The sequence below is a fragment of the Octodon degus genome, unplaced genomic scaffold, assembly GCF_000260255.1.
Source record: "Octodon degus isolate 3935 unplaced genomic scaffold, OctDeg1.0 scaffold00089, whole genome shotgun sequence".
Classification (NCBI taxonomy): domain Eukaryota; kingdom Metazoa; phylum Chordata; class Mammalia; order Rodentia; family Octodontidae; genus Octodon; species Octodon degus.
Window position 1 is genome coordinate 10200057 of NW_004524665.1, and position 25790 is coordinate 10225846.

The following is a 25790-nucleotide window of genomic DNA, read 5'->3' on the forward strand; positions in this document are numbered from 1 at the left end:
AAAAAAAAAAAAAAAAAAAAAGGCTGGGGATGGAGTTCACTGCAGAGGCCCAGGGTTCAACTCCCTGGAACACAGGAAGCAAGACTGCAGCCCTCCACACAGTCCTCACGCCTGGTATTGCAGCAGGCAACAGCCTCAGAAGCAGAGTGTCCCCAAGGACAAGCTGGGGCAGCGCACAGGAGCCATTGACTTAGGGGGATGGCTCTGACCTGTGTGACAGTTGGGGCACACTCCCAGCCTTGAGAATAGTGCTGAGCTGGCTTGCAGGATGTGGGTCCTTGTGCTTGTGCCAGCGAGCCTTCCTGGCCTGGTTCTAGCATGAAGAATCCATTCCATGTGGTGGTCTAAGCATCTGCCTGGCAAGCGTACAGTCCCACGTTTAATCCCTGGTACTGCATGCTGTGCCTGCCCCAGAACCCTGGATGCTCTGTGCAGGTCTGAACTGCATAGTGAGACCCTGTATCAAATAAATAAAGAATTAACCCATTCCTCCCAGCTGCTGCTGAGAAGCAGTCAGGAGGGACAGCAGGCAGCGGGTACCCTGGGTGCAGGGGAGACCCACGTGGCTGACTCCTGGGAGTCAGGCCCAGCAGGGTGTGGTGGGCTCAGAGCTGCCCCTCACGGCTCCTCTGTGTCCCCAGATGAATGACAACCTCCTGGAGAGCTGGAGTGACCTGGACGAGCTGAAGGGTGCCCGCAGCCTGGAGACCGTGTACTTGGAGCGTAACCCTCTGCAGAAGGACCCGCAGTACCGGCGGAAGGTTATGCTGGCTCTGCCATCTGTACGGCAGATCGACGCCACCTACGTCAGGTTCTGAGTCTGCGTGGCCCTTTGCCCAGTCCCTCTCCTCACGAGAACTTCCTGGCCAGTTTTTTAATCGACCTGTCGCTCCTGCTGTCGTCACTCAGCAGTCAGCCCACGGCAATAAAAGGCACTGATGGTACCTAGCATGTGTGACCCCCGTGCGTCGGGGCGCCCTTGCATTACGCCTACTCACAGGGTCCGTAGCCAGTGGTGGGTAGATGCCCCGGCTGTGGGGGAACATAGCTCCCGGCTGGCTGTGCCTTTACCGCGGAGGTGCCAGTGCCGGTGCCACCCATGCATATGTCTGGCTTTAGGGACCATCCTGAGGGGTAGACCTGGGGTGCAGGCACGAACAGTCCTGACCTGCAGCCACTACGCTGTTTAGTCTTTCTGATGAATCTGGCAATTCTGAAAAAGTAACATACATTTTAAAAAAATACATGTTAAAGGTAAAACTGGAGGTGAAGGGGTGGGCTCCACGCCGCAGCTCTGAGTCCTGAGAAGCAGCTGAGCCCCTCTCCCACCTCTGCCCTCGCTGTCCAGAGAGCGGAGCCCTTGGGCCCACCGCCCCCATGCCATCAGGCTGGTGCCTAGGAGACCTGGGGTCTGCATTTAGCAAATAGGCCACAGGTATCTCTAGGGCCTGAGATTGCCCCAAGTTGTGTGGCCACCAGAGTCCCTCCTGCTTTCAGAAGTCCTGGGTTGCACAGTGGGCATGGGGCCATTACTGTTACTGTGGCAACTTCAGGTCAAGTTTGAGGCTGATAAAATCCAACCTGCTGTCAGCTCATTCACCTTCCACATTACAAGCCCTCGGTCAGTCCCTGATCCCCACAGAAAACTGTGCACTGCTCAGGCCCACAGGCCTGGGGTCTGCACTGACCCATGGCCACTGTCACAGACTTGGGATTGAACACCCACTCCTGGTTCTGACTCTCCAGATAGACTGACTGACTCTAAGCTGCAAAGCGGGAGGAGGGCTGTCCCCAGCCTCGGGTTGGCCCCTGTGCCCTCCTACAGCCACATGGGTTGGTCTGGGGATGGAGGCAGAGTTGTCCTTGCAGAGGTTGTTGGGACAGGAGAGCAGCTACCGGAGCACCATGTGACCGCAGCCAGGAGCCTCCCTAGAGTCAGCATGGCAGTCAGAAGAGGGCCTGTGGCCTGTAAATGAAAGGGGCCAAAGGGAAGGAGCTCCCCAGCAGTCCAGCAGGGCTCGACAAGGTGTGCCCATGGGCCCCTCCACTCTGGAGACTGAGGCAACAGTGTCTCCGGAGCCCAAGAGTTCTCATACACAGTGCTTGGCTGCAGCCAGGAGCAGAGTGCTACAGTCTGCCCTGATGACCTTGGCTCAAGGCAGGTGCGGTGTGGACTGTGGCTGAGCTCACGCCAAGTAGAGGGCAAGTCACAAATCTGCAGCTCTGGAGGGCCAGGCACAGGCAGAGCAGCATTCCCAGAGGATTCTGAACGAAGGATAAATGTCCTCGAATGCCTCTTGCATCCTGCTGGCATTAGGACCGAAATAGAAAAAAGTCTGTCGGTAATTTAAAGAATGAAGAAGTAGAGACCTGATAACGGGACACACAGAACAGACGATAAATCAAAAGATATATAGAAATTGTCAGTGTGTGTGTTTGTCTTTTTGAAACAGTCTCGCTGCGTTTCAGGCTGCCTTGAGCTCACTTTGTAGCCCAGGCTGGGCTCAAGCTCAGCGGTCCTCCTGCCTCAGCCTCCCGACTGCAGGGATCACAGTGGCGACAGTTGTCTAAGAAAAATGGTTTCCAGTATTCAATTGAATTAAAATGCTGAAAAGTCTGATAATGAAGGAGGAATTAGGAAAAAACATTAAAGAATGATTTCCTCAGTGAGGTCTGGATCCCACAGCAGCTGACCCTCGTGCCATCTGGGAAGCGATGAGAAGTATCCCTGTTCACTTGGCATCTGAGGGAGTAGCCCTGTTAGAACTCTTGACAAAAGTGAATTAGAACTTAAAAATCTGCTTTTAGGACTATAAATACAAAGATCTTAAGTAAAAGACAATTAAAGACAACTCTTCTTGACGGGAAGCTTTGTCTTAGGAGCTCAGGGTGGCTTAACAGGGAATGAGGCTCATAGAAGTCACTGTTGAGTGAAGAGAAGTTTAAAAACCTGACTGGACCGGGAGGTAGCTCCACGGCCTAAGTGCCTGCCTGGCATGTGCAAGAGCCCAGGGTTGATCCCTAGGACCACATGCTGTGTGGCCCGCGCCAAGCAGCCACTGAAGCCAGGCGGTGTGGTACATGCCTATAATTCCAGTGCTGGGGGTGGGGGGGGCAGACAGGAGGATCACCTAGTCTGAGCTACATAGTGAGGCCCTATCCCAAACACATAAATAAATAAATAAATAAATAAATAAATAAATAAATAAATGACTTAAAAACCTTGGACTAGGGGGCCAGGGAGATGGCTCAGTGGAATAAGCACTTCCCTGGCAAGCGCAAGGGCCAGAGTTCAATCCCTGGTTCTGCCGAAAAAAACAAAAAACCTTGGACTCGCTTAACATCATAATCTTTAATAACATATATATTCCTCTTGGCTTTTGTAAATTATGAATTTCTTTCTTTTTTTTCTTTTTTTTTTTTTTAATTTAATTTTATTTATTTATTTGTGTGTGTGTGTGGCCAGCTCAGCCCACCAGGGGGCGGGGCTGGCTGGCATGTGGTGCTGGGGGATTGAACCGCGGTCCCTGTGCTTTGCCAAGCTTGTTCCAAGTAGGTGCCCTAGACCACTGAGCCATCTCACCAGCCCCAGAATTTCTTTCTTAGTAAAATAAAATCTATTCCAAAATCACAGACTGTAAGACTTACATGGAAGATTAAAAATACAAAGTATTTAAAAAAAAAAATGGGGCTGGGGAGATAGCTCAGTAGAATAAGTGCTTGCCTGGCAAGTTCAAGGTCATGAGTTCAATCCCCAGTACCGCCAAAAAAAAAAAAAAAAAACAGATTGGGGGCTGTGAGTCAGGGGACCCCACCCAGCGTGTGTCGGACTTGGGCTTCAGGCTCAGTATGGAGGGAGAATCCATCCTGGCCAGAGCCCTCCTGTCAGGTGCAGGACATAACTTGAGGATGTTGAAACATGAAAAGTGACATGAGGGGCTGTGGAGATAGCTCATTAGATAACTCAGTAGGGCCTGAGTTCCATCCCCAGTTCTGCCAAAAAAAATAACATGAATCTGATAATTCGTAAGACGAAGTGCTCGAAGGCATGTAACCCTGACCCTAGAAAGTGCAGACAGTTGCTGAGACAGGGTTCAGAAACCAAGTATGTCTTTCAGACAGAGGGCAGCAGGTGGAACACTACACAAGCAAGATAGCTGGTCAAATGTGAACCCTTGAGATTACCGTTCCCTAGGGAAGAGTTCTAGTCATGAGACGAAGCTGAAGCCAAGCTGGAGAAATGGCAAACAACTGTGGCTGCCTCCTGTAGTCCCACTGAGAAGCATGAAGTGCTCCTTGAGCCACGCAAGGAAGATGGCCTGCACATGAGCAGTGTGTGTCCCTGCCGGCCTGTGAGAACGTGTCCACAGGAAACACCAGACGCCAAGTGTTGGTTAAGCTGCCCAGAGGCCTTGGGAATGTAGATGCAGAAATCGTAAATGAAAGATGGACATTAAAGCCCACCAGTTCTTGCCAAAGGAGGTTTTATCCCAGGAGCACGAGGATGGGGTCTGTAACCCCAAAGCCATGAAGGCCCGAGGAGACTACTCCATCCCCACGACCTCAGGAATTTGTCCAGCCTCCCAGGCTGGGGGCTGTGCCGTATTCCAAGGGTTCATTTCCTTTTACAAATCCTGCATCTCAGACTTTTCTTGGAGAAATAAGCAGACATATACAAAGCCATTGCTTCTGCTGCCCTCAGAAGTGAGGCCAGCTTAGGGGCTGGGGAGATGGCTCAGTGGAATAAGTGCTTCCCTGGCACATGCAAGGACCTGAGTTCAATCCCCAGTTCAGAAAAAAAAAAAAAAAAAGGCCAGCTTGCTCGGGTCAGCAGAATGCAGGTCCCAAGTAGACCCAGGTCCTCCCAGCTTCTTGGGAAGTTGAGGCATGGGGTCACAGTTGGAAGCCAGCTTGGGCTACATCGTGAGATGTAGTCTCCAAAAGTTTCAGGGAAGGGTGCTTGGTGGAGAGAGCCCTGGGCTCCTTCCTGCCAAGCAAGTTTTCCTCCTCGCCAAGTACTGCCAAGAAAACAAGTCCATATCCTAGTGTCTGGCACCTGGCAGTGGCAGCTCTTCTGGCTGAGTTTGATTGTAAAATGTGGAGACTGAGGTGATCCCAGATGCCTGGCAGTCAGATGGTCTGTGGGCCAGGAATGGGCACCCCTGGAGGGGGCCAGACAAGACTCCTGCTCCCGAAGCCAGCGTGGCGGGTGGCTTCATTCTAGGCCTGAAGCTCAAGACCCGTGGGAGGCACCTGCTCACCGTGGAGCAGGCAGAGGCTGTGCTGGTTTCTCAGGCAGTGACAGGAGCCGCCTTCTCTCCCCAGCAGGAGATGCATTAGCCCCAAGCAGTTCAGAACTGGGGGCTGGTATCCCTCCAAGCCTGGCTTCCTGACACCAAGTGGCCTCTGGGAGGCTATGGGTGGGGGCCATAAAGGACTTCCTTTCCTAGCCAGATGGTAAAGCCACCCCACTGTGTGCCCCATCCACTTTGCTCGGCCTGCTGTGACCAGGATTTGTGTGGGGAAGCAAGGGACCCTCACAAGAGCATCCTGGGAAGGCTGAAAGTACAGCCCCTGGCTTAGGGCCCTGCCTGCTGGTCAAGTAATAACTGCAGGACAAGTTGCCTGTGCCCAACCCATCAGCAAAACCCATGGGCATGTGGGGTGCAGAGCAGTGGCTGGGGCTGCTTCTGCACCTGTTACCTGAGCCTTGGGGTGGGGACTCTGCGCGGACCCCTAGGGTCCAGGTTCTGCCACCCATCCCAAGGTGCCCCCAGAGAGACAGGCAGCGGTACAGGCAGAAGGGGCTTGGGTGGGTACAGTGGGCTTCAGCCCACCCACAACGTGAGCTCTGGGTTCCCATGGAAGGAGGCCGGGAGGGCGGAGGCGTGTGTCCTCACGGCTGCTGGCTGCCCCGTCCCCACAGGACGGCTGCTGCTGGAGAGCTCACAGTGCATGTAGAGCCTTGCCTGAGTGCCTCTCTGTGCGCACTGCTCTGGGGGCCGGGCCAGGACATGGTGATGGCTGCTGGAAGTTCGCTGTGGTTGGTAGCCATGAATGGTGACCAGCCTGGCATAGCACCCTGCACTGAGCTGCATGCCTGCTGCAGGGCACAGGAGCCTGGGAAAGATGGAGCCAAGGCAGACGCCACTTGAGAGGTCAAGGCTTCAGCGCACCCCTACCTGCTATCCGTTTTGCCTGGGAGGAGGGCAAAGGGCGCTGGGGAAGGGCTGGGGGTGGGTGGGCAGGGAGATGTGGGACAGGACCTCGCACCTGGTGTGGGACTGAAGGCAGGAAGAGCATGTCCGGCTGGGGTGGGTCCCTGGAGAGGCTGCAAGGGGGATGTCCACAGGCTGGACAGGGCTTAGGAGGGATGCAGAAAGGCTTGGTGATCACAGTCCTAACACAGGAGAGAAGTTGGCACATGGGAGAGGGGTGCAGAAAGGCGCTCAGACCCAGGATGGCATGGTGGGCAGTGCCACGGTGGACAAATGTCCCTTTAGGTCCTGCCCTGTGTGGTGTGGTGGCTTCCAGTACCTGCTCCCAGGGACTTCCTGGCCATTCACTGTGAAGCCACAGAACCAGCCACCACCTGGAAAAGATCAGGGGACAGGAGAGTGGACATCCCTGGGCACAGCCAGCCTGCAGACAAGTCTGTCGGGATGGGAACTCTGGAGCCAGCCTCGCCCCAGCCGCTCAAGGTTTGAGGTAAGGGTTTGCAGCAGGCAGACGAGGCCAAGGGCAGGACGGCGGCCCAGCTGCACCCCTGAGCAGGGACAAGACTGCAGGGAGCACTGTGTGAAGGAGGGCTGGGCCTCACTCTGATCAAGGGTCACCACTTCTGTCACCCAAGAAGGGGCAGGGCATGTGTGGCTTTGGCCAAGTCGCCAACCCTGAGGAACCTCCATGTTCCCTGTCAAGAGAGTCTACCCTGCAACAGAAGACACAGGAGGTCTTTGGATGGGGTTCAACTACCCAGCCCTTGGCAGCGCTCAGAGTGAGCCCTGCTCACTACAGGAGTGGGGGCTGCCAGGCACCTCAGGCCTGGGGCTCCCTTAGGCCACAGGGGAACCATGCCAGGGCTGCCCTCTGGTGAGCCTCGCTATGTCCTGGGACTGCTGTGAAAAATTACATCCAGGTGGCTTCGAACTGCATCCACTACCCTAGAGTTTCAGGGCTGTAAGTCCCTAAGCTAGATGATGGGGTGCACGCTCCCCAGGGCTGGAACTACTGTGGGGCCCTCTGCGTCTTGTCTCGGCGGGGCTGTGTCTCTGCCCTGGCTCTGTCCCTTTTGCTCTCTCCTCCCTCAGGAGCTTGTCAGCCCATGGCCAGTCTAGGGCACTGTCAGCAGATGTCCTTTGCCCCCTCTGCCACACCCAGGGCCTTCTGGGAGGCTTTCAGGGGTCAGTCCCAGGCAACCCTCCGGGGGAAACCGCACACCCGTCCCAGTGCCCTAAAGGCTCAGCCACGAGGGCGGTGGCTCTGAGGCCCAAACCTCCAAGGCCATCAGCTCTAAAAGCCCCTATTCTAGCCAGGCCTCCCATCGCTACCAAGGGCCAACAGTGCCCTATGGAGCCCTCCTTGGCCTGGCGCCCTGCCAGCTCTGCGACCATGCCAGCTTTGTCTTCTTCAGTCTGTTCATGACCTGGCCCTCCTACAAGAGCGTCCAGGTCAGCACAAGGCCGTACCCCAAGTACATGGCTCCTTTCCAGGAGAGGCCCAGTAACAGCCCTGAGCTCAACAACCAGCACCACCGGCACCAGCACCAGCATCGCCACCGCCACCGCCACCACCACCACCACCACCACCACCACCACCACCACCACCACCACCACTGTCTCTATAGTGTTGGCCTGGGTCCTGACAAAACAGGGTGAGTGGCACCCAGCCAATGGGTCCCTGCCCAGAGAAGATGTGTCGGCCACCCCAGAGTTCTCTGAGACTTAGGGGCCCCATCCAGTGAGTCCACACCCCAAGGCTCCTGCCATCTGCGGGGTTGTCTGTGGACTTGGACTGGTGGTGTGCACCTAAAATCCCAGCTCTTGGGAGGCTGTAAACAGATGGATCACTCCAAGTCTGATGTAGTAGTGGGATCCTGAACACCCTGTAGACCCTTCCCTAAAATAAAATTTAAAAAGCAGTCAAGCCCACCAACTGTTAATTTTTTTTTTAATTTGGGGAGAGGGGCAGAACCAGGGATTGAACTCAGGCCCTTGTGCTTGCCAGGAAAGCGCTTATTCTACTTTGCTATCTCCCTAGCCTAGAGTCAATATTTTTAAAGTCGTAAAAAGATGACCCCATAAGGATATGAACTTAAAAAAAGGATATGAATTGACTATAGTAGTCTGGGAGCTTACTCCAAAATAATGTATGGAAAGTAAGGAAATCAATTGTGGTTATAAAATATTTAGAAGTGAGGAAAGTTGTATTAACACTAGTGGAGTGCACTTCTTACAGCGAGTGTTCAAGTAGTTGTTTAGACCTGAATTCATTAACTGAGAGCCAAGCAAGACCAAAGTGCTGGAAAAGGCTTAATGCTGCACAAATGATTTTTTTCCTTTTCTGTCTTTTTCCTGTTTTTTTTTTTTTTTTTTTTTTTTGGTGGAACTGGGGATTGAACTCAGACTCTTGCGCTTGCCAGGCAAGTGCTTATTCCACTGAGCCATCTCCCCGGCCCCCTAAAAGACAGAAGGATTTTTTCCTGTTTTTGTGATGGCGAAGATTGCACCCAGAGCCCTGTGTGCTAGGCAGATCCTCTGCCACTGAGCTATACCCCAAGCCCTTTTTATTTCTGAGACAGGTGCTCTCTAAATGGTTCAAGCTAGCCTCAAACTCCTGCCCTAGCCTTCCGAGTAAGTGCTGGGATCAGAGGTGTGAACCACCAAACCTGGCTTTTAAATTTTATCTAGGTAAGTCAGTCAGTTGCTGGGGCGGGGCTTGAATATGTCATCCTGCCTCAGCCTGAGTGCTGGGGTTACAATTGTGCAATTCCTTTCTTTCTTTTTTAATATTTTTTTAAATATTTATTTATTTTTATTTATTACATTTATTTAGTGTGTGTGTGTGTGTGTGTGTGTGTGTGTGTGTGTGTGTGGCCAGCTCAGCCCACCAGGGGGCGGGGCTGGCTGGCATGTGGTGCCGGGGGATCGAACCGAGGTCCCTGTGCTTTGCCAAGCTTGTTTCAAGTAGGTGCTTTAGACCACTGAGCCATCTCTCCAGCCCCAATTCCTTTCTTTTTAATTTTTGTTTTTTTTTTGCGGAACTGGGGATTGAACTCAGGCACTGTGCTTGCCGGGGAAGCGCTTATTCTACTGAGCCACCTCCCTAGCCCCATCTGTGCAATTCTTTATTGTGAATTTTCCCACCAAAGCCTGACTTAGTTTTGCCCCCCTTCCTGTGCACAGCAGGGCTGTCACATGCCCTACCACTTGTATGCAGCACCCATCGTGTACTTTTAGGAAGACACAGAAGTCATTCTTAGCTATTTATCAGATCTATCGGTCTATCTTGTGAGCCTGTGGGTGCATTGTCCTTGTACACATCTCCTTCCCTGGGTTCATTTCTCCTCACTGTAGGTGTCCTTTAGGAGTCTGGGCAGGAGGCATGTGGTTAGTGGACCTCCTCTAGTTTTTATATGTGTGAAAATACTTGCACTCCCTTGTCTTCCACTAGTTGGTAGAGTAAGGCCCAGATTTAGGAATGAGCTGTTCCTGGGGAGCATCCATGAGTCCGATTCATTTTAAGCCAAACAAAGTGAATGTTATGCCCCTTTGACACAGATATACAATGTATATTGTATAAAACATAAACTAGCCAAACACAAATACAGCAGTATGCATGAGCTGCCCTTGCGACTTGTGGCATCCAGGAATGTCTATAATGCGAGATCTGTTAGTACCTGTGGAAGTTCCCGACTTGAATGTACAGTAGGTTGGTACTCACTGTGTGCAACTCTAGGTTAAGGACTGTTTCCTTGAGTCTTAGGAAACATGCCTACTAGAGCAGGACATTTGTACTCTGGGGCCCAACTGACTTAGCTGGGGAAGGTGCCAGCCTGGCCCATCTGCCCACCTGGCCCCTCCTCTTATGGGCATACAGGGCTCTGTTCCAGGCCCCAGGACAGAGAACTGGACAAGTGACAGGACGGGCGGTGGGGGACTGGGATTGAGTCAGGGACACCTGCTGCCCTCATCATGTGTACTGTGGATAGCACAGGGCTTTTGGGATGGTGGCCAACTATCTTCCTGGACCTTTCTGGCCACACCTGGCCTTTGTTGTGGTATCTGAGGTACCTCAGGTGTCTGTCAGCTCTCCAGCCCTCCTTGCTCTGTCCCCCTTGTCAGGCCTGATTCTAGCCTTTGATGTTATTGCAGCAGGGGCGTGGAAACCAAGTCACAGCCCTGTCCCCTAGCTGTGGAGGCCATTTCCTGAGTGGCAAGGTGGGCCGCAGTGCCTGCGGGAAGCAGGCGGTGCACCCTAGCCAGGATGGCTCTGGCACTCTCTTGTCCTGCATGGCCACTGTGCTGTCCCGACTGGGCCTACCATCACCTGAAGGCCACTCTGAGCCTTTGTCCCTCTCTGCAGCACGTGGTGTTCTTCACCAGGCATGTGCTCCACCTGATACCTGACATCCAAGTCCATGGCCGCTGCGGTGAAGCAAGAGTACTACCTGGCCAGACAGACACTGGCAGAGAGAGAGGTGTGCCCTCATCACAAGACCCCCTACTTTGGAATGCTGTCTGCAGTGGGCTGACCTCACTCCTCTGCGGACAGGCCCTCCTTGGGGCAGACCATGAAGGCAGGCCACCCTCAGGCTTAGAGCCACCAGGGCTTTGAGCCAAGGTTGCAGGGGCCAGGGGCCTCCTGCTGTCTCTTGAGGGTCCAGCAGGCTCACCAGCCTGCCCCAAGGACACCTCTTGCTTCTGCCATGGACTGTGCTGGAATGCACTGTGCCCGCCACCAGCTTCCGCAGTGGAGGCATGATGGAGCGGTCCTCTCTCTGCCCATGCTCTTCTCAGCCGTGGGGCTAGAACCCTGCCACTGCCACACCTCGGCCTCGAGGCTTGCTGAATCGCTTGTGCTCATCTTGAATATGGGATTCTCTGCCAGGGCAAGCCGAGGTCGTTGTGTAGCCACATTCCTGAAGCTGGGCCCCATGTGGCCCCACACTCATGCAAGCCCCAGTGACCTTCTCTGCGCAAAGCATCCCCACTTGGTACTATGCCAGGAACAGAGATATGGAATGCCTCTCCCACTGGCTGCAGGGCCTCCTCTGTGGTGCTGCCGGGTTCTTCTGGTTGCTGAGTCCTTAAGGGGACATGGGTCTGGGTGCCTGGGCACCTCCGGTTCAGACTGGGGTCCTCTGGCAGGTCTGCCCTCTGCACAATGCCACCTGCTCTTCCACAGGACCCCTCACAACACAGAGAGACCAGAGTGCGCTTTCCTGCAAACCTCTGCTCCTGCCCCCGGAGCGGGGATGTGTCCCAACCTAGGTGCTGATACAAGCCCTGGCTGAAGCCAACGGCCACCTTCCAAGTACAGTGGTCTGCCCTAGACAGTGGCAGCTGCAGAGCAGTGGCAGGCTGGGGAGCAGGAATGTGCAGGGTGCCTGGGCTTGGGCCCCACAGCTCGGTCTGCCTGGCTCTGGAGCACACAGAGGCAGCTCTGAGAACTGCGGGTAGAACTGGCAGTCATGGATACCTAAGGCCACAGGAAACAGAATGCACATACAATAAACAAGTCCCAGCACAGCACATTAGCTTTCTGGCTTTATTTTAGAATTTATAAAATTCCAGTGTCATCCATATTCATGAGCCTTTACACATGTTTGCATAATAATCTCCAAATTCCAAAGTTAAGGCCAACGGATGGATGTAGCTATGGAAACACAGGATATGGAAGACATTCAACAAGAGACAAAAAGAGACACTCCCGGGTCCCTGCCCAGGGCCCTCGACAACTGGGAGGCCGCAGGGAGACACCTGGCAGTCATTTCATTGTATTGACAACCACAAAAAGGAGCAAGGAGACCCTGAACAGCTCAGGGCAGGGCTTGAATCCACAGCACTTAGTAATAGGTAGAGATGTGCAAAATCCAGTTGTGAGGATTTAAAATGGACCTACAGGGGAGAGGCAGGGGCTGGAGGTTTGGGAGGGCACCAGAAGACCTATGAAGAGAGGAGGGTGGGATGTGCGCCAGAGGGGCTGGGTGGGAGCAGGGACACACAACTGTCCAACAGGAGCAAGTCCCGACTCCTGCGGATGGAAGGGGTGACAAAAGTTAAGAAGCAGTGCTGGGGAGACCAGCAGCCCTTTGCCGTCTCTCCCCACCCCACCAGCCCAGCAGAATCAGAGCCGTGGCCTATGGCAGAGGCAGGTGTTTATCATTCCTGCAGGTGGGCACATGTGGGGATGTGAGATCCATAGGAACCGGGCCCACTTGGGAGCTCTGTGGTCTAAAAGCAGCCAGGCCTGAGTCACCAAGCTGAGTGAGACCTGGAGTACCCTCGAGGAAGCAATGGTGCCCCAGCGAGGCGGCTGGGCGATGGGTCCAGCCTTGTCTTTCTACAAGCCCAAGGACCTGGACTCAAGACAGCCCAAAGGCAGGCGGCTCAGTCCCCACGTGTGGCAGACACCTCTGCTCAGGACCACCTTTCCTTGTGAGGGCACTACCTGCTGCACACCTGAGGAAGGCGGGCTCCTCAGCAGGTGGGGCTCCTGGCTGCAGGGCCTTTGGTCCTCATCTGACTTCACTCCTTGGCCCAGGCTAAGCCACATCCAGGCCCAGGACTGAAATCTGCCCTTCCCAGCTGCTGAGCCCCTGCTCTAGACCAGCCCTAGTCCCTGGCCTGAGGACGAGCACTGGCCTTGAGCTTGGCAGCCCCCAGCCCTGTGGGCCCTGGAGACACAACCCACATGGGGGGGCAGCACTGGGCCCTGTGAGACCACCACACCAGCTGAGGTAGAAAGAAGGCAACTGGACAAGAGGAGGGCAGGCCTGGGCTGAGCGTGGTCTGAAAACCAAGTTGCCATCCTCACTGAGATAAAGCATCCATCTCCCTTGTCCCCATGTCCTGTGAGCCTCTGGCCACACTAGGCCATAGTGACAGCCACAGGGGGCCCAGGCAGCACCCACACAGGAAACCTTGCCTCCAGGAACTGTGCTCTAGGCCGAGAGGCTGAGGCCACAGTAGAGACCCTCAAATAAGCACAAGCAGGACTGTCTAAGGCCCTAGGTGACCAGCTGCTCCTAAGCTGGCCGTTCCTCCCGCCCCACAGCCCGCACTGGGCAGACCTGGCAGCTGAAGGTCTGGACGACAGGCAGGGGCAGGAGTGAATGGGAAAGGAAGAGGGCAAACATTTTGGCTTTTATAAAGTCAAGGAAATTTATTTCCTGAGGTCATGACAGGAAGTCGACTCCTAGCCGCTGCTGCGGAGCTCTGGTAATGAAGGTCAGAGTGCTGACCACATGCGGGTGCACAGGAAGCTGGAGTCTGTGTGCTCATGAGGTGCTCAATTACCTTGGCTTAGTGTTTCAGACAGTGGCGCACCTGTCCTGGAGCAGTGTCGGGGCAGATGCCGAGCTGCTGGGTGCCGACTGGGCCTGGAGCAGCGGCCGCATGGGGCCGGCCCGTCAGGCGTCACTGCAAGACCTCAGGGAAGGGAAGCGCATCAACAAGTCATGAGGGTCCAGCCGCTGGGTCAGGTGGAGACAAACCACTGTGTGGGTAGGTGCAGGTCAGCAGGCTGGAAAGGTTTCTGCTTTTTGATCATTATCGCTTGGGACCCCAGGGGAGGGTCTTAGGGGCCACCTGCGCCCCAAAGCTGGGAAATTCCTCAGAGCTGCTCATGTCAGGAGCCTGTGGAGAGGGAGGACACAAGCTCAGTAAGGGGCTTTCCTGTCTGCACTAAAGCAGCTTCCAAAGCTGCTGCCACCACAGGATGCTGGTCCCCCCAGCCCGTGGCCCAGGGCAGAGGCAGCAGCTCGCCACCTCCCACGTGTGCTGACCTTCTCACTGCTGCTGGCCCAGGGAGCATCCCGCACCACAAAGCCCTTGGATGGGGCCTTGGCCTCTTCATGTGCCGGGGGTTTCATGTAAACCTGTAGCGCCTCGCTGTCTACCACGTCAGCCAGCTGTGGACAGGGGTGGCATGTCTGTGGGTTCAAGGTGGCTGGCCCTTTGTGTGGCATTCCCTGGGAGGTACAGAGGGCACCCACCACCTGTTTGCCCCTCCACCACCTGTTACCACAGGCTCGGGTCCCAGGGGCCTAGTCATCGAGGACTCACGTATTCTTCTTCGAGGTTAAGGATGTGGTCGATGGCCTCCTCCACATTCTCTGGGAGCCCCGTCACAGTGACACAGTTGGGGTCTGGAGCTCCACTCTGGGGGAAGCGGATGTCCACCTGGAAGCAGGACAGTGTCACCAGATGCTTGGGGAGGGTGGGGGTTCTCTCCCTGCTAGCTCATGGGGCTTACCTTGAACTCATCCATGATTTTTCGGATGGCTTTGCCACGGGCACCAATGATGCGGGCATGGACACGGTGGTCCAGGGGGACGTCCTCAGACACCATCTGCTCAAGCTCCCCCACAATCTTCATAATGGCATCCCGGGCAGCTTCTGTGTTCTTCTCATAGCCGGTGATGGTGATTTGGTCCTGGGGCTAAAAGTGGGGAGGGCAATCAGACACAGCGCTTGGGCACTGTGTGGTTTCTCCGCTCCGAGAAACCCACAGCATAAACAATGAGCAGGAGAGAGAAAAAAAAAGGAAACAGGGAGATTGATCTTTTTCAAAAGGGAAGGTGACCACGAAGTGGAGGGGAGGGGATGGAGATGTAAAAAAGAATCAAGATGTGCTCTGTACACTGCCACAGAGAGATGTCATTGTTACCAAGTACTGCACACATGTACTGAGAAAATGTAAGAGTTGTCATTTATTTGGTACAGGGTCTCACTACACAGCTTGGACTTGTAGTGATTCTCCTATCTTAGCCTTCTCAGTGCTGGGATTACAGGTGTGTGCTGCTGGTTTGGTGGCCCACGCAGGGCACCTATGGTTCCAGGGCTGGCACAGCACACAGTATCAGGATTGAACCCAGGTCCTTGTGCTTGCTAGGTAGGCTTAGACTGTCAAGCAATCTCCCCAGCACCAAAAATGTTACGTTGTTACAAGATGAAACCAAACCAGACCAGACTAGACCAGACCACACCAAGGAGCAGGAGCATGGTACACAGCATTCCCAACAGGAATTCCACGTGGATTCCCAACCTACATGTGCTGACACAGCAGGGGTGGTGCTGGGCATGGCCCAAAGCAGGCCTCACCTGAAGGAAACACTCTCCAGGTGGATGGCACCCATTCAACGCCTGCTCCTTCCTTAGTCCCACCCACAAGAAAGTCAAACACAGTACTAGCAAGGATACTTCATTGAGAGAGAAAGAGAACAACAGGGGGACTCCAGTGAGAAGAAGCAAAGCCCCATCCTGCGGCTCACTCCTCTGCTTACCAAGAGGATTCTCTACTCTATCACCAGAGAGTTCTTACTGCACCTGACTCCGAGGAGAGTAAAGACAGTTTGTGCATGAACAGCCATGACCCTTTCTCCTTAGGACACAGGGGAAACAGCAGGTTCACATGAAAAATATGCCATGCAGACCAAGGCCAGAGAACAAGAACTCAACACCCTGAGACACAGTTAAAAGGCAGGAGTAGCAGCTCCATAAAGGGAAGAACTCACAGCATAGGGCTGTGTGTGAACAAGGATATGCATGCTGTACCCTTAATATTAGCTAAAACTGTCTAGCTGCAAAGGTAAAACAACATGGCAAGGAGGGAAAGAAGGAGCAGTGAAGGGGACAAGCTTACAAGAGCCACATTCCTTATGAAGATTAAAGTTAGAAACTAGCAGCCTAAACGCATCCACTAGAAGTGCAAGGGTCGGGGCCTGGCCCTAGCTCAGGCCTTTAAGTGGCTGCTTCCACAAAGCTGTAAGCCTCAGGTGGCTGGAGTTCGAACCTCACAACTCTCCTGCTGGCCAAATGTGCCCTGAAGGCATTCGAGGAACAACAACAACAAAAAAAGTGCAAGGGTGAAGGCAAGCAAAGGCATCAAGAAGAGTGGATGCACGAGGGAGCAGCCAGGGAGGGCGGGCAGTCTGAGGGAACCCAGTCCCTGGAACCCAGTGTGCAACTGGCTGTGGAGATGAAGGAGGATGGAGATCTGCACACGAGCTCCAGGGCTAGGAGGGCGGGCCATGTCCCGTGGCCATAGTGCCCAGTGAGCTGCAAGGCTCCCCCGGCAAGTGAGGCAGAGCTGCCCATGCCCCAGCAGCAGCGCCCCCACTTAAGTCAAGGCAGCCCCACCGACCCACGTGTATGAGAGCAAGCCAGAGACGGATGGGGCAGTAGGGGCTGCAAGGACCCAGCTCCTGCTGTCTCCTGCCATCTGCCTTCGAAGCCTTGACAACTAGGGAACAGCCTGCACCTGAAGGCATGGTGGCTCAAGAAGGACCCAGCGAGAACACTGTCAACCAATGAGGGACCAAGTGGGCACTGAGGAGATTGTCCAGGATCCCAGAGGACACATAGTGTCCCGGAAGCCTCACCCAGCTGGCAAGAGCAAAGATAGCTCAGACCTGAAGCCAAAGTTAGATTCGCAGAGATGGGCCACTCGCTTTCAACTTGGCCTGCTTTCAGCCAGAACACAAGTTTATCATGCGACTTCACAGGACAGGGAAAGGTCAGAGTCTGGGTGGCCACCCGTACCTGGCCCCCATCATCCTTATCCGGAAACTGGATGTTCACGTCATGCTCCAGTCTGATTTGGGTGATCACTGCCCCTTTCCTCCCAATGATCTTGGGATGGTATTTGGGGTCTACGATGACATTCAGTTTGAAGCTCCTTAGAGCCTGTAAGTGAAACAAAGGAGCATGAGGCCTGACCTGGGAGAGCAGCCCATCTGCAGCTGGGCCAGGTGCCCCCAGGCCCGGCCGTGCGGTCCTCCCTCTGCACTCCGAGTGCTGTCTCTGCCTGGTCCTGGCTCTGGCCCCCCTCAGTCAGTGCTCAGCGTGGGGCTAACAGGCCATGCACACTGCACCGGCTGCTCGGGCCACTGATGCCCACCCATGCGGGCAGGCGCTGCACTCCGCACAGCTAGCAGGAAGCTTCTTGGGCTCCTGGCCCTGGTTCCCCATGTGTGAGTCAGTGATGTGAGGAAATCTGTTGGAAGAACACATTCTGCATCTGCTGGGGTTGGGGTACAGACGAGGCATGGGCAGAGCACCAGGGTGTCCAGGGACGGCTGGCCGGCCGGGCCCAAGGCCCACACAGAGCCTGCTCACACTGGTAGCAGGCGTGTGAGGGCAAGCTAGGGGGAGGCACAGAAAGCTCTCTGCCCTGGGAAGAGCCCAGGACGCTGGCACATTCCCATTAGCTCCTGGGGGGCTCTGCCAGCGGCCGGGCAGGACCTTACCCATATGCCTCAGTCTGCAGCTGAGGGCCCAACCCCTGCCTTACAGCAGGGAAGCAGTTTCTCCCGATGTGGCTGAACTGCAAATGAGCACAACAGCCCAACTCTATCTGTTCATTAAGAGAACGTCTCTGTACTGAGCGCCCCAAGTCAGCAGTGTCTAGGGTGTCCCCACTCACCCGGTCTTCTTGCTCAGCCTGCAGCTCCTTCACACGCTCTAGCAGCCCCACCTTGGCCCTGTCCAGATTTGCAGCAAGGCCCGTGATGGCGATGACATCAGACTGCAGCTCAGGAGCTGGGACATGAATATTCACCTGTGCCACAGACAAAGAGCAGACCTGGTGTCTGAGCCCAGTGTGACACAGCCTGTCTGGTCTTGGACCATAGCATGAGGTGGAGGAGCCAGGAGAGGAGGCCCCCGCAGGAGGTGGCAAAGCCATGCTTTGCAGGCCAAGTCTCAGGGAAAGGAGCTCACCTCAAACTCATCCATCATTTTGCGGATCCCACTCCCCTTCTGCCCAATGATGTAACGGTGGAGATCAAAGGGTACCTCCACTTCAGTGGTGACTGGAACAAGGGCCTGGAGGAAAGATGAGGGCAGATAGGCCCATAAAGTGACAGAGAAAGAGCTCAACTGCTAGGTCACCTAGAACCTGTAAGGGATAGCACAGGACGAGGAGCCCACTCCAGGGACATCTGACCCCCTAAACTAATGGAGGCTAAGACCCTGGGGAGAGGTCTGACTCCTGAGATCATGGGGACCCTAACCCTCACTGTCCCTTTGTCTCCACAGCTTCTCCTCCTCAACCAGGCGCTACTGTGCAGAGTTGGGGTAGCACTTACAGGCCCAAACCTGGGCCAGTGGTGTTGACCCTACAGCACATATGTCAAGTTGTCCCATAGCCGAGCACTGGATAACAGTCGTTTTTCCTGAACTAAAATCTCAGTATTCTAGCCTATAGTGTTGTCACTTGATAATAAATAAGCAGTTTTTGGGCTGTGGTTTGGGTGCCTGGTCTCTGTAAGATTCCCCCCACCACTGACCTATGTGGTACCCCATCAGTGTTTGGCTATACAGGCAGCTGACCATTACAATAACCCTTGACTGAGTGACCCCCACCTCCTGAGAGGGAGAGGTCACCTGCACCTCACTGTCTATGGGTCTGAGACTGGACTCCACTCTGCTGCCTGGAGAAGGGGACTGAGATCCCAAGTCCTGTGAAAGGAAGAACTCTCCCTGGGCCTTACTCATCCAAGCACTTGGCACAGCCAGACACAGCTTGGACTTGGGGGTCCTGTGACAAAATCCACTGTCTGCCACCACTTGGGTGGCATTGAGCTGTGGGACAGATGTGGAAGGGCAGACAAACCTCCAAAGCTTCTTTGGCAGCCTCACACTTCTCCTTTCGGCCAGAGATGGTGATGATGTCACACCTCCTGGGTGAGCCGGGGTCGGCCTCTCTGCTCTCGCTGGCTTCATCTCCATTCTCCTGGATGGTAGGTTCCATGCCATGAACTAGGACAGAAGGAGAGGGCAGCTGACAACAGCCCAAGAGCCTGGCTGTTTTCCAAATCCCTGGTTAAGCACCTGCTACAGGGCTGGGGAGATGGCTCAGTGGAATAAGTGCTTCCCTGGCAAGCGCAAGGGCCTGAGTTCAATCCTTGGTTCTGCCAAAAAAAAAAAGAGCCATGCTTCCTCTTTCCCCCAGGCATAGGTCTCCTCTTCTGGGCTAGAAGTCACAAGCACCTGCTACAGACACTGGTGCGAAGAGGAGTGACTCACTCAGCCCTCAGGAGATCACTGTATGGGCAGGCAGAACAGAAAGCCCACATGGGGCTTCCCAGTATAGAAAACACTGACAGCCTCCCTCTCAGGGAGGAAGGGAGAGGGAGCCCTTCTCTCTTCCTATGGCACTCCCAGCAACCTTGCTGGTTGTAAGGAGCAACAGACGAGCCACAGAAGTGTGCAGCTCCACTGCATGTGGAGACAGACTTCCAGGGGGCAGCTGGCCCTGGCCTGGACCAGGTGAGCCAACAGGCAGTGAGGAGGACCATGAGTGAGAGGCTAGCACAAGCTCCAGCTCCTCGGGCCAGGAGTAACGAAAAGCTCCAGAGGGAAGTCTGGGAGCCACGCCTCACCCTGGAACCATGCATACACCAAACAACCTCTGCCCGTGCATAAAACGGAACCTCACGCCCATGTGGTAGAAGCACAAACAGAAGACTAACGGGCAACAGAGGAATGTACTGCCCAAGAAACACCACCCTGGCAAACAGCAGCGGCTGACTGCTAGCTGGACACTTGGCCTGACTTTGATGAATGTGCTGTAGCTGTGGAAGTGTCCTCATTTTTAGGAGATATGGGTAAAGGTATCTGGTTTTACACTCAGATCAGGTATGGTAGTACATGCCTATAATCCCAGATCTTGGCAGGCTGAGATTTTGAGGCCAGCCTGGCTACACAGTGAGTTCAAGGCCAGACTGAACTATGCAGTGAGAGATCCTGTCTCAAAATAACCAAGCAACCAACCAAAAATCCCAACCCAAACATCCACTCAAATGATTCAGAAGAAAAAAGTTTGTGTGTGAAAGGGGAGGAGTCTAAAAACAACCTGTTGACTCTGAACAGAGGCAAAATGTCTCTTTCCACTATTCTGCATAGTTTTTCTCCAAAGCACGAACCATGCACAAATGGGCAGCATGATTTAACTAGCTTCCTGCACGAAGCACCACCTGTCTTTGCAGGAAGACCGCGCACCTCACTGATGAGCCCTATGGAGCGGGCTCGAACCAGCAAAGAGCAGAGCGCAGAGGCTGCACGGAAGGCCAGCGAGGCTGGCCCAGGAGGAGGTATGCACTCCATTCTTGTTGGGCACCGGCGCCCTACATGCTTGCCCTCCCCCACGGGGGATTTCCAGAGCTACGCTTAACCTCTGCTGGCGCATTCTATTTGGCTAAGAGCAATTACAACCAGGCACTTGCCCATTGGCCGGTTTAAGACACGCAGCCTTATTTGATTGGTCCTGGGGAGTATAAAAGAGGATGTTACGGAAGGTCCGGGGTAGTTCGGCGGAGGAGTTCAGGAAGTAGTTCGGCGAAGTAGTTCGGTTGAGTAGTAGTTCCGGGGAGAAGTTTGGGGGAGAGAAGAATAAAGAGAAGCTTAAGCACCATCTGACTCGCGTGTGATTTCAACGAGCGCCCGACACATTCTCAAGTGCGCAGCTGCTGAGAGGAGGCCTCGGTGCTCACACCTTTAAACACCTGCTCCCTTTGCTCCCAGCCTGGCTGCCCGTCACTGAGCCCACAGCAGAAGCAAGCAGCAAATGGGTCACCTGGCACTGACTGAAAGGCCCTAGGATCGCTGCTGCCCTCTCTTGTGCAGACGCCTGTGCCCCCCCCCCCCCCCCCGTGGGGACATGCCACCAGTACTGCCACACTTGAAATCACATGACATCCCGAGAAGCAGTGGACTGAGCAAGGGCTTTCAGTCGTCATCGCAGGAACTCTGCCACAGCCCACTGTCAGAAACCAAGGATGGCCCCAAACCCCTGGAACCCACAAAAGTGTTCATGTACCACTCCAGTGCCAGGCGAGTGGGGCAGGAGGGCCACTGGGATGTAGATGGAGACCAGCTGGTGGCACTCACCAGGGGTTTCCTCTCTGTCTGGGAACTTGATCTGGACACTGTAATCCCGGGTGATCTGCTGTATTCTGGAACCTTTGGGGCCCATGACAGATCGATGGAATTTCTGGGGAATAGCACACTCCATGGTCACTTGAGCCTCCTGCAGAGAAGACGAAGAAAGGCTGAATTCCTACGGACAGTGCAGCCCTTTCCCTACCTTTCCTTGGTGCATGGCCGTCTGTTTTAGGGAACACAGACCTCCTCTGGAGCAGGTCCCACAGGCAGAAAGCACCATACCATGTTAACCAAGGGCAGGACAGCCATGCTGGCTGAGAGGAACCCCCTTTTTATGGTGGTGGTGATACTGGTGAGGATGGAATCCAGGGACACTCTACCACTGAGCTATATCCCTAGGCCTTTCTGTTTGTTACTTTGGGAGGGTCTTGCTAAGTTGCCCAGACCGGCCTTGAACTTGCAATTCTGCCGTCTCAGCTTCTAAAATAGCTGGGATTTCAGGCATGTGCCACTGCACCTAAAAAGAGGAGCCTTCTGCTGTCAGTCTGGGGCGTGCGGCAGGAGGGGGCATCAGCCTGTGCTTGGTAGTGGTCGCCAGCAACAATCATTGGCCCTAAGCCCCCAACTCACCAGGTCCTCAGTGATCTCCTGGATGCGTTTCTTGGCTGCTTCCACACAGTCCTTGGCGCCTTTGAGGGTGACCTTGTCACTCTGTGTGCCCGAGCGTGGGAAGCTGACCATCACCCCGCCATACTCCTCGGCAATCTCTCTCAGCACCTGGCCCCTTCTGATGACAAAATGGCGGTGGTGCTTGGGGTCTACCAGCATGTAGTCTTCGACTACATTGTCCTGCAGCATTCAGAGAAGAGGACAGGGTGAGCCACCATGCCAAGGATGTCCGACGGAGCCCATGGCCAAAGCCCTGCTCCCTACCAGGTTCTGGATCAGGGCCTCCAGCTCTCGCTGAGCCTCCCGGACAGCGTCCTCCTTTCCTATGATGGTGATCAGGTCCTGGTCCTTGTCCTCTGCGGCTGGGAAGATGATGCGGGCTCCGGTGCTGTCGCGCACCTTGCGGATTTTGCCGCCCCCTTTGCCAATAAGGAATTTGTGGTACTCTGGCTTGGCTCGGATGTCCACAGTGAAACTCTTGGTTTGCTGCAGAAATAACCCTGTGGGTGTCAGCCCTACCCCACCTGCCTGCGCCACATAGTACAGAGTGTGCATCCTAGAGGACACAGTGTGGAGCAAGCCCCCACAGTTCCCAGAGACTCGATGCTACAGAGATTCTAAGGCTCGCCTCCAGCTGATGAATGCTTACCAGACGCACTTGCAGCCATTCTCTACCACGACTAAGCACACAAGCCTGTACTACTGCCGCTCAGTGCGGTGTGAGGTACAGGACAGAAGCAGCTCCCTGCATAGTTTGGAGAGCCATTAGCCCAGGTCACAGTGTGCCAAAGGCTCTCAGGCTGTCACAGCACAACTTCCATTTATGATACCAGGGGATCAGGCCCAGCAAGAGCCAGACACTGTGGCTTTCTGCACAACACCAGTGCCTTTGGCAGACTCATCTGGGACAGTGGTCACTCAGAACACAGGGCCACTTCTTGCCATCCTGTAGACCTGACAGTGGCTCACAGAACTAGGGGAAGGGCAGAGAGAAAGAAATGATTGGCTGGCACACAGAATGGCAAATGACAGAGCTTTTTTCCTGTGGTACTAGGAATAGATTACAGAGCCTGGCATGGAGCTACACTCCCCACTTCCCTTCTTTTGAGACAGGGTCTCACTATGCAGTACAGGCTAGCCTTGAATTTGCAGTGAGTTCCTGCTCAGCCTCCTAACAGTGCTGGAATTACAGGCATGTGCCACCATGCCCAGTGCTCAGCCCTTTTTATTTTTAGACAGAGGCTAACTAAGTCCCTAAATGGCCCAGACTAAGCTTGAACATGCAATCCACCTGCTTGACCCTCCTTGAGGGCTGGAGTTAGAGTCAGACATAACAACACCCTGTAGAAGTTTATTTTCTTTTAAGTGCTGGTTTCACCAAACATCACAAGAATCTACTATAGCAGTACCTTGGCTCAGGTCACAAACTGAACTGGACAAGAACCAAATCAAATTCAATACCTAGGTTAGGTTCAATGGTGAGCTTATGAGGAAATCTGATTTAATTTGGCCCAATCTGGTTTGCAACCAAAAGTGTGGCGAGGTTAAGCCCTGAACCAAGGTACCACTGTTTTTCTTTTTTTTTTGTATTTTAGGGAAGGGTATACAGGGTGTTCAGGGTCTCACTACTAGATCAGACTTATAGTGATCCACTTATTCACAGCCTCCCAAGAGCTGGGATTACAGGCACGCCCCACCATGCCCAGTCTCAACTGCTGTCTCCCAGTCTCAATTGCAGTCTCAGTGCTCCCCACAGTTGGGGCCAGCACAGCAGGCCTGGGGATCGAATTCCCAGCCCCTGTGCCTGCTTGCAGGCGCTTTAATTCGCTGAACTATTTGGCAGCCCTTACCACTGTATTCTTTAGATAGTCACAAACAACAGTATCTAAAGACTAAAGAATCAGAAAATTCAGCCTGGCAATAAAGTACAAGATAACACCAAAACCAAAGGGTCTACCTTAGAAATGCAAGTCATCCATCAATAAGACCTCAAAATGATGACAGTAATAAAACCCATAACCATATGAGAAGATACTAGAAAAGCACTTGACAAAAATCCAACATCCACTCCCCAACAAAGCTCTCACCAACTTGGCACAGAAGGGAGTTTTTCAAAAGAGCGCAGGAAGGCCACCTGCAGGCAACACCTTCTCTGTGCAGAAGGGGAATCTACAAAGGTACAAGGATGAGCTTCTACAGGAGGTCTATATATATAAGTTCAGATGCATTTCCACAGGCTAAGCCCCGCAGTTAGGCTGAAAGCCCACTGACATCATCAGTACAAACAAGAGATGTAAACTGAATTCCCGTGAAGCACCAGGGCAGGTTGAAAGGCCCAAAACACTGGAGACTGCCAAATTGTCACCCTCAGCAGTCCCATTTCCAGATTCCACTAATCCCAACCAAGACCTAAGTGTGAGTGTTTTCTACAAGCTCACAGGCTGATTCCTAAATGCACAAAGGAAAGGAAATAATATGCAACCAAAACAGCCACTTTTAAGAGGAACACAGAGGACTTATACCAGTTGACCTATAGAAGTCCTGCAGGGCATTTGAACCCAACACGTTGCTGAAGCAAAAAAAGCCCAAAGCCAGATCCATACATGGCTTTGGATTTAGGGCTAAAGGTGATGCACCAGAGCAATTCAGAGGTGGTACCACTGTATTTTAATGATATAGTAGAACCATAAGTGTCCGTCAAAACTCAGAACCATATAAAAATAATTTTGAGGTTTGTTTTTTTTGCAGAACTGGGGACTGAACTCAGAGGGCCCTTGCGCTTGCCAGGGAAATGCTTATTCTATTGAGCCATCTCCCCGGCCCCTTAATTTTGAGTTTTATTGTAAATTATACTTTGAAATAATCCTTCCATGAAAAAACCCTTCACAATGCCACGTAACTTTTCCATACTGACTATGTGGACATCTGGATTGAGTGGCAAAGTCCCAGAGCTATAATATAAAGCTGTACCTTACAGCTGCTTCTGGACCTGACAGAAGGACACTTAGGGTTTTCTTTTTTTTTTTTTTGGTGGAACCAGGGATTGAACTCAGGCCCTTGCGCTTGCCAGGGAAGCGCTTATCCCACTGAGCCATCTCCCCGGCCCCCTAGGGTTTTCAACAACAGCAAGATCAAGGCTCACCTTCTCCTCAGCCAGGTGCAGGAGCTGCTTTCTGGCCTTTTCCACATCTGAGGAAGGGCCTCTGATGACAACGGTGTCACTTCCGGAACCTTCCACAGGAAAGTGGATGTGGACCCCACCACACTCCTCCATGATGGAGCGGATCAGACGGCCCTTTGTGCCAATGAGAGAGTTGTGCAGCTTGGCCGGTATTGAGACCTCCACCTCGGCTATGTTGGCCTGAAACCAAACACAAGGAGCAGGAAGGGTCACTGTGGTGCAGCAAGGAAAGGCTGGCAGTGGGGAGTATGGCTGAGGTAGGAGACCACTAACCAAATGGGACTTGGGCTGTGTGCAGGTGTGCTGAGGTGGGAACACCTCAGCAGTGGAGGCACAGTGTGGGAGGAGAGCTATGATTCTAGCCCCTCAGGCAATGGCAGAAGTGAGTCCAACATAGCTATAGGGCAACTCCTTTGGTCAGTGCTTCTAGCCGAGATGAGGCTGCACAGACTGAACTCACCCTTACCTGAATGGGTGCCTTCCAAGACACAGGTGACAGACAAACAGAGATAAAGACCTACAGTCAGGAGGGGAGGGGCACAGCAAGAGCCCAGGACCCAAAGGGGAGCAGCACAGACAGGGAACCTGAGTGGAAGGCAGCGCAGCACTCGAAGCCCGCCCGACACAGCTGACCGTGCCCTGCACGTCACCTCTGACACTGAGCCTTGGCCCAGCAAGGCCTCCTGGCCCAGTGCAGCCTCAGTAGGCAGCTGGGTTGTATGCCTTCCTGGCCAGCCTCTGGTGGGAATTCTCCCTCTGAATCTAACAAATGTGAACTCATGTGCTAAAGGAGCACACTGGTCCAGTGCAAATAAGCTCATTTAAGAACA

At 53.9% G+C, this 25790-nt stretch overlaps 2 protein-coding genes across 6 annotated transcripts in view; one reads left to right on the forward strand and one right to left on the reverse strand.

Moving 5' to 3' along the window:
• The window catches only part of Ppp1r7 (protein phosphatase 1 regulatory subunit 7), a 20235-nt gene extending 19014 nt beyond the window's left edge, over positions 1-1221 (forward strand). For 3 of the 4 annotated variants that reach the window (XM_004637365.2, XM_023722237.1, XM_023722238.1), the window contains one exon: positions 642-1221. In XM_004637365.2, coding sequence (XP_004637422.1) covers positions 642-818 — 177 coding nt within the window. In that variant the 3' untranslated portion in view covers positions 819-1221. The remainder of the gene's footprint in view (positions 1-641) is intronic. The other variant, XM_004637366.2, reaches the window with a different exon arrangement.
• Positions 1222-11757: 10536 nt separating this feature from the next.
• Positions 11758-25790, reverse strand: part of Hdlbp (high density lipoprotein binding protein) — a 71804-nt gene continuing 57771 nt past the window's right edge. For both annotated transcript variants that reach the window (XM_004637367.3, XM_023722231.1), the window contains exons 17-28: positions 24922-25140; positions 22044-22265; positions 21741-21959; positions 21117-21255; positions 18841-18986; positions 17946-18050; positions 17650-17784; positions 16767-16910; positions 14479-14664; positions 14289-14405; positions 14009-14134; positions 11758-13859 (exon numbers count right to left, since the gene is read on the reverse strand). In XM_004637367.3, the coding sequence (XP_004637424.1) occupies positions 13773-13859; positions 14009-14134; positions 14289-14405; positions 14479-14664; positions 16767-16910; positions 17650-17784; positions 17946-18050; positions 18841-18986; positions 21117-21255; positions 21741-21959; positions 22044-22265; positions 24922-25140 (1845 nt within the window). In that variant the 3' untranslated portion in view covers positions 11758-13772. The remainder of the gene's footprint in view (positions 13860-14008; positions 14135-14288; positions 14406-14478; positions 14665-16766; positions 16911-17649; positions 17785-17945; positions 18051-18840; positions 18987-21116; positions 21256-21740; positions 21960-22043; positions 22266-24921; positions 25141-25790) is intronic.